Source organism: Pristiophorus japonicus, chromosome 9 (genome assembly GCF_044704955.1).
Source record: "Pristiophorus japonicus isolate sPriJap1 chromosome 9, sPriJap1.hap1, whole genome shotgun sequence".
Classification (NCBI taxonomy): domain Eukaryota; kingdom Metazoa; phylum Chordata; class Chondrichthyes; family Pristiophoridae; genus Pristiophorus; species Pristiophorus japonicus.
Genome location: NC_091985.1, coordinates 101,169,313 through 101,181,343, shown reverse-complemented (window position 1 = coordinate 101,181,343; position 12,031 = coordinate 101,169,313). Strand labels below are relative to the sequence as shown.

General features: G+C 43.7%; 1 protein-coding gene across 5 annotated transcripts in view; it reads left to right on the top strand.

Moving 5' to 3' along the window:
• The first annotated feature begins 2,125 nt into the window (after positions 1-2,125).
• Positions 2,126-12,031, top strand: part of usp34 (ubiquitin specific peptidase 34) — a 289,864-nt gene continuing 279,958 nt past the window's right edge. For all 5 annotated transcript variants that reach the window (XM_070889641.1, XM_070889638.1, XM_070889640.1 and 2 more), the window contains exon 1: positions 2,126-2,339. In XM_070889641.1, coding sequence (XP_070745742.1) covers positions 2,297-2,339 — 43 coding nt within the window. In that variant the 5' untranslated portion in view covers positions 2,126-2,296. The remainder of the gene's footprint in view (positions 2,340-12,031) is intronic.

The window sequence follows — 12,031 nt, the reverse complement described above, 5'->3', positions numbered from 1 at the left end:
AAACTGGGATGGTGGAAGCTGCGCTTCCTCTCCATGGCAGGAAAGAACCTGGTCATCAGGAGTGAGGTGCTCTCGGGGTTGCTACACGTGGCACAGGTCTGGCCCATCTCTCGCTCCTGTGCCGCGGCAGTTACCCGGGCCGTCTTCCAATTTGTCTGGAGGTCCAAAATGGAACGTGTCCGCAGAAACACAGTGTACAAATCTCTGGACAGTGGAGGAAAGGATGTTCCGAACGTGGCCCTCATCCTGATGGCCACCTTTGTGTGCGGCTGCATTAAGCTGTGCACAGACCCCCGGTACGCAAACACCAAGTGTCACTACGTGCTGAGGTTCTACCTGTCCCCTTTGTTGTGAAGGATGGGTCTGGCCACGCTGCCGTGAAACGCCCCCACCAGTTGGACCATGCCTGTCCACCTGTCCTTCGTGGAAACGTTTTTCACAAAAAACCCCTTTGACCACAAGGCCATAAAACAGTGATCAGCATGTAAGGTCCTGGACGCCCTACGAAAGAAGGAGCGGGTGGACCCTGTCGGGTGGTTCCCTGAGCAGACTGTCGAACTCGTTTGGCAGAACGTCTCATCGCCAGAGCTGTCACACAAGCACCAAGATGTAGCTTGGTTGGCGGTGAGGAGGGCCTTGCCCGTCAGAGCGATCATGCACAGCCGACATCTCAGCAGCACGGCACGGTGCCGAGTCGGCTGCGGGGCGGACGAGACTGTCACCCATCTCCTTCAGGATTGCGCCTTCGCAAGGCAGGTTTGGAAAGAGATGCAGTGGTTGCTGTCGAGGTTCAACCCAAACAGCTCTGTAACACAGGACTCTGTGCTCTACGGGCTGTTCCCAGGGACACACACCGAGACTGACATCACCTGCTGCTGGAGGGCCATCAACTCGGTCAAATACACTCTTTGGTCTTGCCGAAACTTGCTGGTCTTCCAGAGCAAGGAGATGTCCACGTCTGCGTGTTGCAGACTGCCGCAATCCAAGATCCAGGAGTACGTGCTGAGGGACGCACTTAAAATTGGTGCAGTCGCCGCAAAGGCACGGTGGGGAAGGGCCACAGTTTAAAGCCCTTCTGCCACAGTAAACCCAGGGGCAGGAATCAGTACAAAACTCCTCTCGGGCTGTACTTGTAACTTCTCTTTTGTGTACATGGAGCACCATGATCTGTAAACACCTATGTAGTGCCATGTACAATGCAAGGTCTGTTTCGTGATGCACGTTGGAAAGGAAAAATGTAAATGTACTGTCACCCATTCTGTGTACTGTATAGTGACATGTAATGTAATTTGTTGAATGTACTACAATGTATCCCGTATTGTACCGAATTGTACTTGAACTGAAAAGCAAGGAAATGTATCGAACGGAACTGCCGTCAGCACCTAAATGTAGTGTATGGGATTGCTGACCGCAGCTAAATGTACTGAACTGCTTTTGAATGTACTGTACAAATTTTTATATGAATAAAGTATATTTTGAAATATTTAAAAAAAAGTGGGTGGTGGAGGTAGACTCAATTGTAGCTTTCAAAAGGGAATTGGACAAGGGCCTGAAGGAAAATAAATTGCAGGGCTATGGGGAAAGGGCAGGAGAGTGGGACTTGCTGAAGTGCTCTTGCAGAGAGCCGGCACGAGCTCGACGGGCCGAATGGCTGTAACCATTCTACGATTAAAAACAATCACCCCACCAGGGATTGCTTGCACCATCGTCGGATGGAGGAACTGAGCTTGATGAGCCGAGTGGCCTTTTCCCTTGCTCTGCTGATTCTCGTCTAAAAATGACTACAACCGTTTCACCAATGAAAGGTGTAGTCTAATACTCGCCGATTGTTGTAATCCGATTGCAGCTCCTTTCTGGCCCGCTAGGTTGCAAAAATAAGCGGCCACTGCAGTGCAGCCAACGGCTCTTCAGTTTACCGCTTGCAAGTCGCGGAGCGAGGCATGGCAGCCGTCGCCCTGGTTACGGAGGTTAGTGTAGTCATGGCACGCGAACCCGCGCGCCTCCTGCGGCGGGGAGGGGCGGCCATCTTGGGAGCTGCGTGTGGTGCGCGGTGCAGGGGAAGGAGCCGAGTGCAGGCGGAAACACCCGAAGCCGCCTGTACGACTTCTCTAAATCAAAATGGCGCGGAGGCTCCAGCTAGTCGTCCTGGTGCGGATCGGTTAATTTGCATTCAGATTTTTTTCCTCTTACCCTCCCTTCCCCCTCAGCGCCTTTTCAAAACAACGAACGGTCGCACAACAAACAATTGAACTTAACAAGAAGCCGTAGGGCAGATAAATGGTTAAATTAGTGAAAGATGTGCGAAAACTGCGCAGAGCTGTTGGACGTGTTAAATGCGAGTAAGTAGTAAAATTATGTCCCTGTTGCTGTACGGGCCTATATGTATGTGTGTGTAAAATAATAATCTGCAGTAATGCATAGCTATTGGTCCTGGCCTATGTGTTTTCAGCCTTCGTACAGGCCTAGACAGTGTCTTAAAAGTGCTCAGGTCATTCAAGGCATTTTGTATTAAAATGTTTCTTTGCCCCATACCAGCCACCTACATTTGAGATTTGCGTTCTGCAATATTTAATGTTTATTTGAAGTTTGCTGCAGTGTGGTTAAAATAAATTTAGAGCATGGATATCTTGGCGCTTTTGTGGCCTAATAAGTCAGGTTGACGAGAATAGACTGGATTTTTTTTTACAACACAAATGATGGTTAGTATTATGGTTGTCGGGTAGATATGGCCTCCAGTTCAATAATTTAATACGGTTAGACAATTTTATTATTGATAGTAAGTGTATAACAAGAGATATATGTATGTGTTGCTTTCCAGATTTCAGTAATTCGTAACAAAACTGTATTGTGGGGAAAGGACATATTTTAGCATGAACTTGCTGTGATTTCACTTTTTGTGATTGTGGATTAATAGTTGACGGGGGTAGTTTAATCAGACACTTAAAATCAGATTGTCTTAATATCATGAATTTTCAATTTATGTGGCTTTTGCAAGCTTATTGACAACTGTACTTTTGGAAAAACTGCAATACAGTGGCTGCATTGAATAAATGTAATTGATGCTAGTACATATATGCAACATTCATTTTAGGTATTCTAAAGGTTGCATTGCAAATTATTCTTATAGGAAATTGAGTCTTCATTAGCAAAGTTATGAACATTTAATTATCCTCACTGGTTTAATTTTGCGTGTACATTTTATGACTTAAACATGTATGTGAATTCTAGATTAAAAACTCAGTTAATTATTGAGGAAACACATTTTTGCAGAAATAACTGAGTTTAAGACTGAAGTTTTCTTGTGTGTACAGTATTGGAAATGATGTCTTCCATTCTGAGCAGATTTTACCCAGAAGTTTTTTTCTTAGGAGAGTAAGTCTGTCATAATTTATTAAGAATTGTCTTGCTTGGTGCATATAAAAGATCACTTGTTTCAATGATCAATTTAGCACCTGTGAAGAATGCATTGGCAGTCGATGTGTTGTTTTCAAATTTTTTTTCAAGTATAGATTTGAGAGAAGTTCTATTATTGATTGCATCTAAAATCCAGGTGCACAATTTTTCATGTCCGGTCTTTAATTTCTTTGTATCCATTGAACAGACCTGGTTAGTAAATCATTACATGTGGCATTGTGGACTATTATGTGTGGTATTATAAAGTGATTTAATAGCAATGTTCTCAAATTGTACTGCATAAGAAATTGTGTCTCTGTGTTATAAGAACATAAGAATTAGGAGCAAGAGTAGGCCAGCTGGCCCCTTGAGCCTGCTCCGCCATTTAATAAGATCATGGATTCAGCTCCACTTCCCTGCCAGATCCCCATAATTCTTTATTCCCTTATCGCTCAAAAATCTGTCTATCTCTGCCTTAAATATATTCAATGATCCAGCCTCCACAGCTCTTTGGGGCAGACAATGCCATAGATTTACAACCCTCTAAGAAGAAATTCCACCTCGTCTCAGTTTTAAATGTCCCATTATTCTGAGACTATAATCCCCTAGTTTTAGTTTCCCCTATGAGTGGAAATATCCTTTCTGCATTCACCTTGTTGAGTCCCCTCATTATCTTTTATATGATTCGATAAGATCATCTTTCATTCTTCTGAACTCCAATGTGTATAGGCCCAACTTGCTCAACCTATCTTTTAATAAGTCAACTCCCTCATCTCTGGCATCAACCTAGTGAACCTTCTCTGAACAGTCTCCAATGCAAGTATATCCTTCCTTAAATATGGAGACCAAAACTACGCAGTGCTCGAGGTGTGGCCTCACTAATATCCTGTACAATTGTAGCAGGACTTCTGCTTTTATACTATATCCCCCTTCCAATAAAGGCCAACATTCCATATGCCTTCCTGATTACTTGCTGTACCTGCATACTAACTTTTTGTGTTTCATGCACATGGACCCCCAGGTCCCTCTGCACTGCAGCACTTTGCAATTTTTCTCCATTTAAATTATAATTTGCTTTTCTATTTTTTTCTGCCAAAGTGGATAACCTCACATTTTCCCACATTATACTCCATTTGCCTAATTTTTGCCCACGCACTTAGCCTGTCTATATCTCTCTGCAGATTTTTTGACCTCCTCACAATTTGCTTTCCCATCTGTTTTTGTATGATCAACAAACTTGGCTACATTACACTTGGTCCCTTCATCCAAGTCATTAATATAGATTGTAAATAGTTGAGGACCCAGCACTGATCCCTGTGGCACCTCACTAGTCACTGTTTGCCAATTGGAAAATGACCCATTTATCCCGACTCTCTGTTTTCTGTTAGTTAGCCAATCCTCTATCCATGCTAATATATTACCCCCAACCCCATGAACTTTTATCTTGTGCAGTAACCTTTTATGTGGCACCTTAGCAAATGCCTTCTGGAAATCCAAATACACCACATCCACTGGTTCCCCTTTATCCACCCTGCTCGTTGCATCCTCGAAGAACTCCAGCAACTTTGTCAAACATGATTTCCCTTTCATAAAACCATGCTGACTCTGCTTGATAGAATTATGCTTTTCCAAATGTCCCATTACTGCTTCTTAATAATGGATTCCAGCATTTTTCCAACAGTGGATGTAAGACTAACTGGTCTATAGTTTGCTGCTCTTTGTCTGCCTCCTTTTTTTAAATAGGAGCGTTTTTGGAACAAATCAGATTATGGAGCAATGTAATAGAAATGTTTAAAACTATGAAAGGATGGGACAGGGTAGATAGAAGCAGACTGTTGCTCATAGTTGAGGAGTCCAGGATTAGGTGCCATAGATCCAAGATTAAATGCAAGACATTTAGAACAGAGGGCAGCGAAACGTCGTCACACAGAATTGTGAGCAACGTTCCTGTTAAGCTACGCGGCTGCGGTCTGGAGGTCCCGCGCTGGCCGCTGGTGTTCACCGGCTTAAATGTAACAAAAAAAAATGTGCATGTGTGATAATCTGAATGGGCCCCATGGCCCAATACAATTAGAGGGAACAGTGATACAAAAGTAAAATACTGCAGATGTTGGACATCTGAAATAAAAACAGAAAATGCTGTAAATACTCAGCAGGTCAGGCAGCATCTCTGGAGAGAGAAACAGTTAACCTTTAAGTTCGACAGACCTTTCGTCAGAACTGGAAAAAGTTAGAGATGTAACAGACTTTAAGCAAGTGCAGGGGGAGGAGAGGAAAGAACAAAAGGGAAGATCCATGACACGGTGGAAGGCAGGAGAGATTAAATGACAAAAAGTATGATAGTACAAAGAAAAAGGAGATGGTAATGGGACAAGTAAAGAAACAAAAGATGAGCCTGGAATAGGTGTAAATGAGAATGGCCGAATCATCAACAGCTTCCATGTGAAAAAATAGGGGCAGAGGTTATGGTCTGAAATTGTTGAACTTGATGAGTCCAGAAGGCTATAAAGTGCCTCATCGAAAGATGAGGTGCTGTTCCTTGAGCTTCGTTGGAATAGGGCAAGAGGCCGAGGACAGAGGTTAGAGTGGGAGTGGAACAGAGAATTAAAGTGACATTGACATAAAAGGAACATAAGAACATCAGAAATAGGAGTAGGCCATTTGGCCCCTCAAGCCTGCTCTGCCATTTAATAAAATCATGGCTGATCTGATCTTGGGCTTAGCTCCACTTCCCTGCCTGCTCCCCATAACCCTTCACTCCCTTATTGTTCAAAAATCTGTCTATCTCCACCTTAAATATATTCAATGACCCAGCCTCCACAGCTCTCTGGGGTGGAGAATTCCAAAGATTCACGACCCTCAGAGAAGAAATTCCTCCTCATTTCTGTTTGTGGAACATTGGTTGTGAGACTGGAATTTGTTTCCAGGCTTTGAGGTTGAGGCAGAACTGTCAGCATTCAAGATTAGATTGGATAGGTGGATGAGTAGAAATGGGAAAAGATGGGTAAATGTGATTTAGAACTATTTACTCGCATGGACGGTAAATGCCAACATGGACTGGTTGGGTCAAATGGCCTGTTTCTGTGTTATAATTTCATGTACTGTACTTCTGTGCCTCACGCAATATTAGATTCCAAGAACCATACAATTGAGAACAGGCATATTCTATACCTAATCAATACTGTATATTTTAAATTGTTAATTTTGAGTGGAGCTGTAACATGTGCAAGGGTTTAGATTGTAGATGTGTCTGAAATACTACAGTGCCTTGCTTGAAATATCCAATTTGTTACAGATGTTAGTTAAGGGAATACAGAGCGATTGTGTATAGTAGAAGGATATTTTAAGTTGTTGAATTCTTTGATAATTGCTACATTATATTCATAGTGACTTTTACACTATGCCAAGCAACCATCATGTTTTTAAGAACAATCTAATCGAGATGATTGTAATGGAGAGTGCAGTCATTTGCTGTTGTAGTGACTTTCTTTTGGGTCCAGCTGAGTCATCCTATTAGTAGTTGATATTGAATGCAACCCTTTTGGGATTTGAAGAACTAGGCCTCAGTTTGAATCTAGCTCTCTTTATACTCATTCACTTTTTTTTTCTCCCAAGTGATAGCATTAGATATTTTAGTGAACAGTAGTAAAACTCAGTTGTAATCTTCTGTTCTATAGAAGTAGCTATCTATTTTTGAAGGGGATTAACAGTTGGGGGGTTGTTTGTTTCCAATCACAGAAATAATTCAAGTGTCTTGAGAATACATTTGCAGGATATTCACAATTTACAAGATGTAGTTTAATTTCATAGTGGAACAACAAGCTCTTTTTCTTTCTCTTGGGGAGAATCTTGGTTACTTTTTCGCTTGACTATGCTTTCTATCTCGTTTCTTTTTACCATTATTGAGGAAAAAAAGAGGAGGGGTTTGTAATTGGTGTCCGTTACCTTGCCTGGAAATACATGTCTGCATGTGTTAACAATGCAGGACGACATTCAGTGCAGCCTAAGCTATGATTATGGAAGTATTTCAATTTAACTGAAATTCTGTCCAGCAAAGCACGGATATAAAGAAACTCTGATTGCGAGTTATAATTTGTGCTGTGTAATGTGTTTTCTGTTGTGTATTGTGCAGATTCTGTAAGCCAGTTACTAATTTGTTTTTCTTTGTGGATGCATTGCTCGGATGGGTTTGTTTTTAAAGTAATTTTATTTTTAGCTATTTGAAAAAGTACAAGTATGTGAGTGTAAGAAAGGAGGGAAAGAAGAAAGAACTTCCAGAATACTATACACCTGAATTCCAGTTCCCTAAAATGAGCTTATCTTTTACCCTTTTTTTTTACTGCTAGTTGGATGTTGGTACAGTTAGAACGTTTGAAATCTGGAGTTGTAAAAAGCAGACATTGTGCAGTTGTCCCGAATCCGGAAATATTTCCCAAAAAGAGGACTTTTAAGCTGTACATTCTTCCAAACATGAATCCAAAAAAATACGCAAACTGGCGCAGCCCGGATGTAATGCTCCGAAATCCGGAAATAAACAAAAGTTAGCCCAAGGGTTTCCGGATTCGGGACGTCAGATTTTCTTCTCCGAAATCTGGATATACCCGAAAGTCGGCCCAAGGATTTCTGGATTCGGGTCGTCTGATTTCTTCTCCGTAAACCGGAATGGCCTTGGTCCCGTGGTTTCTGGTTTCGGGACGTTATACCTGTACTTGGTTGGCATCTGCACCATCCTGATTTTTTTTCTTTTGCTACATAAACATTGCAGTGTCCACGCTCTGGTCTCAGCTTAATTCAACTTGCCTCCAATAGTTTTTGTTCCAAAACCAGTTCAAACAATATCGTATAAATGGCTGTTTGTGATCAAGTAAACATTCTGACATGCTGCACTTTGGTATATTGCTGCCATTGAGATGATTGTGTAACCATGATGCATAAAATTAGAGGATATACAGCACAGAAACGTCCATTCAGTCTAACTAGTCCATGCTGGTGTTTATGCTCCACTTGAGTCTCCTCCCATCCTTATCTAACTCTCAAGCATAACCCTCTATTCCATCTCCCTCATTATTATCTAGCTTCCTCTTAAAAGCATCTATACGATTCACCTCAACTACCCCCTGTGGTGGCGAGTTCCACATTCTCACCATTCTCTGGGGTAAATAAGTTTCTTCTGAATTCCCTATTTGATTTCTTGGTGACTATCTTATATTGGTGGCTTCTAGTTTTGCTCTTCCCCCACAAGTGGAAACAGTGTGTGTGTCTACTCTATCAAAACCTTCCATAATTTTAAAGACTTCTATTAGGTCACACCGAAGCCGCCTTTTTTTTTCAAGAGAAAAGAGACCCAGCCTGATGGGTATCATCTCACAGTTCTGGTATTATGCTTGTAAATTTTTATTGCACCTTCTCCAGTGCTTCTAGATTCTTTTTATAATATGGTGACCAGAACAGCATACAGTACTCCATGTGGTCTAAACAAGGTTCAATACAAGTTTAACATAACTTCTATACCTCTAGAAATAAACCCGAGTGCTTGGTTTACTTGCGTTATGGCCTATTGACCCGTGTCATAACTTTTAGTGATGTGTATTTGTACTCCCAGATTTCTTGGCCCCATTTAGATTCTTCTTTAATGTGATATGTGACCTTTTTTTTACTAAAATGTAATACCTCACTTATCTGTATTGAAATTCATTTGCCAATTATATGTCCATTCTAAAATTTACTAATATCATCTTGTAATTTGTTGCAGTCCTCAGTGTTGATTATCCCTCCCAATTTGATGTCATCTGCAAATTTAGAAATTGTGTTTTTGATTCCAAAGACTAATTCGTTAGTATAAGTTGTGAACAACAGTGGTCCCAGCACTGATCCTTGTGAGCACCACTTCCCACCTTCTGTCACTCTGGACAGTTACCCTTTACTCCTACACTCTGCTTTCTGTCTTGAAGCCAGCTAGTTATCCATTTTGCAACTTGTCCCCTGACTCTGCATTCTCTGACCTTATTCATTAGTCTATTATGCCTTATCGAAGGCCTTGTGAAAATCTAGATAAATTGCATCTACTGCATTACCCTTGTCTACTCTATCAGTTATCTGTTCAAAGAATTCATTGAGATTGGTCAAGCAAGACTTTCCCTTTTTAAAATCCATGTTGACTGTTCATTATTATATTTTTGGTTACTACAGGTTTTCTATTTTATCCTTTAGTCTGGATTCCATTATTTTTCTTACTACTGATGTTAAACTGACTGGTCTATAGAACATGTTCAGGGAACTATCTCCCTCCTTAAATATAGATATCCTGTATAACGCTGGCTATCTGCCAGTCCTCTGACACTACACCTTTTTCTAATGACTTATTGGCCCAGAAGATGCCTCCGACCGCAAAAATTTCTACAAAAGTACCTGGTGGCCCAGGAGGTTTGGGGACTTCTGGTCCTCGGCCTCTATGCGTAGGTCAGTGTAGAGGCACACGTAGCCCAGGAGCGCAAAGGCTTCGTACGCAACACTGGGATCACATGGGCCGGTCCAACCTATCAACTGACTGGTCACGCAAGTAAAAGCCTATGGGATCCAGGGCAAAGTGGCAAGTTGGATCCAAAATTGGCTGAGGCAGGAAGCAAGGGGTAATGGGTGTTTTTGTGACTGGAAGGCTGCTTTTTGTGGTATATATCAATGATTTAGACATAAATGTAGGGGGTATGATTAAGAAGTTTGCAGATAATACTTAAATCAGCTGTGTGGTTGATAATGAAGAAAGCTGTAGACTGCAGGAAGATATCAATGAAGTGGGCAGTACAGTGGCAAATGGAATTCAATCCGGAGAAATGTGAGGTAATGCATTTGGGGAGGGCAAACAAGGCAGGGGAATACACATTAAATGGTAGGACAGTGAGAAGTGTCGAGGATCAAAGGGACATTGGAGTGCATGTCCATCGATCCCTGAAGGTAGTAGGTAGATAACATAACTTAAGAAATAGGAGTAGGCCATCTGGCTCCTTGAACCTGCTCCACCATTCAGTAAGATCATGGCTGATCTGATCTTGGCCGCAACTCCACTTCCCTGCCCTCTCCTCATAACCCTTGACTCCGTTATCCTTCAGAAATCTTATCTCCACCTTAAATTTATTCAATGACCCAGCCTCCACCGCTCTCTGGGGTAGAGAATTCCAAAGATTCACCACCCTCTGAGAGAAGAAATTCTTCCTCATTTCTGTTTTAAATGGGCAACCCCTTATTCTATGCCCCCTAGTTCTAGATTCCCCCACGAGAGGAACCAACCTGTCAAGCCCCCTCAGAATCTTGTATGTTTCAATAAGATCACTTCTCTGTCTTCTAAACTCCAATGAGTATAGGCTCCACCTGCTCAACATTTTTTCATCTGACAACCCCTTCATCTCCGGAATTGACTTAGTGAATCTTTCCCTGAACTGAGTCCAATGCAAAGTATATCCCTCCTTAATTAAGGAGACCAATACTGTACACAGTACTCCAGGTGTGGTCTTACCAACGCCCTGTACAGTTTCAGCAGGACTACCTTACTTTTATACTCCATCCCCCTTGCAATAAAGGCCAACATTTCATTTGTTTTCCTAATTACTTGCTGTACCTGCATGCTAACTTTTGAGTTTCATATACAAGGACCCCCAGATTCCTCTGTACCATAGCATTTTGTAATCTCTCCCCATTTAAATAATTTTCTCTCTTTATTTTTCCTACCAAAGTGGATAACCTTACATTTTCTCACATACTCCATCTGTCAAATTTTTGCCCACTCACTTAGCCTTTCTATGGGCCCAAGTTTCGAGCCGCGCCTAGAACGGCGCAGTCCCGACCTGGACGCCTGTTTTTCGCGCCACAAAGTGCGCCTAAAAAAAAACCCTCCAGATTCTCCACCTCCCTGCAGGTCCTCAGGCACTCGGCGCAGCGCAGCAGGAGCTGTAGGGGGCGGAGCCAGGTCCCTGCGCTGAAAACAGTGCCGGGACCTCTGCACATGCGCGCAACAGTGGGCGCGCATGTTCAGTAGCTCCAGGCGCCCAAAACTGTGTGGGAGGGGCCGAAGCACGCAGCCCCTAGCCCTGGCCGAATGGCCTCACTGGGGCTACGTGCTTAAGGCTCCTCCCACGGACAGCTCCTGCTTCCTCCCGACCCGACTCGACTCCCGCTTCCCGCCTCCGGACCTGACCCGACCCCGACACAACTCCTCCCCCCCCCCCCCCCCCCCAGCCCCCGGACTGGATCCGACCTGACCTCCCTCCCCCCGAACCGAACTGACCTCCCTCCCGACCCGCGCTCCCCCCGACCCGACCCAACGCCACCTACCTGTAACTCTGGTGCTGGGGGCGGGCCTTGCCTGAAGTCTCTGGTCCGGCCCGTTTAGCCTCCCTCCCCCTTCTCCTCCTCCCCCCCCCCCCCCCCCCCCTCCCAATCTCCTCCTCCCCCCCCCCCCCCCCCAATCTCATCCCCCCCCCCCCCCAATCTCATCCCCCCCCCCCCCAATCTCATCCCCCCCCCCCCCAATCTCATCCCCCCCCCCCCAATCTCATCCCCACCCCCCCAATCTCCTCCTTCTCCTCCTCCTCCCCCTTCTCCTCCTCCTCCCCCCCACAATCTCCTCCTCCTCCTCCTCCCCCCC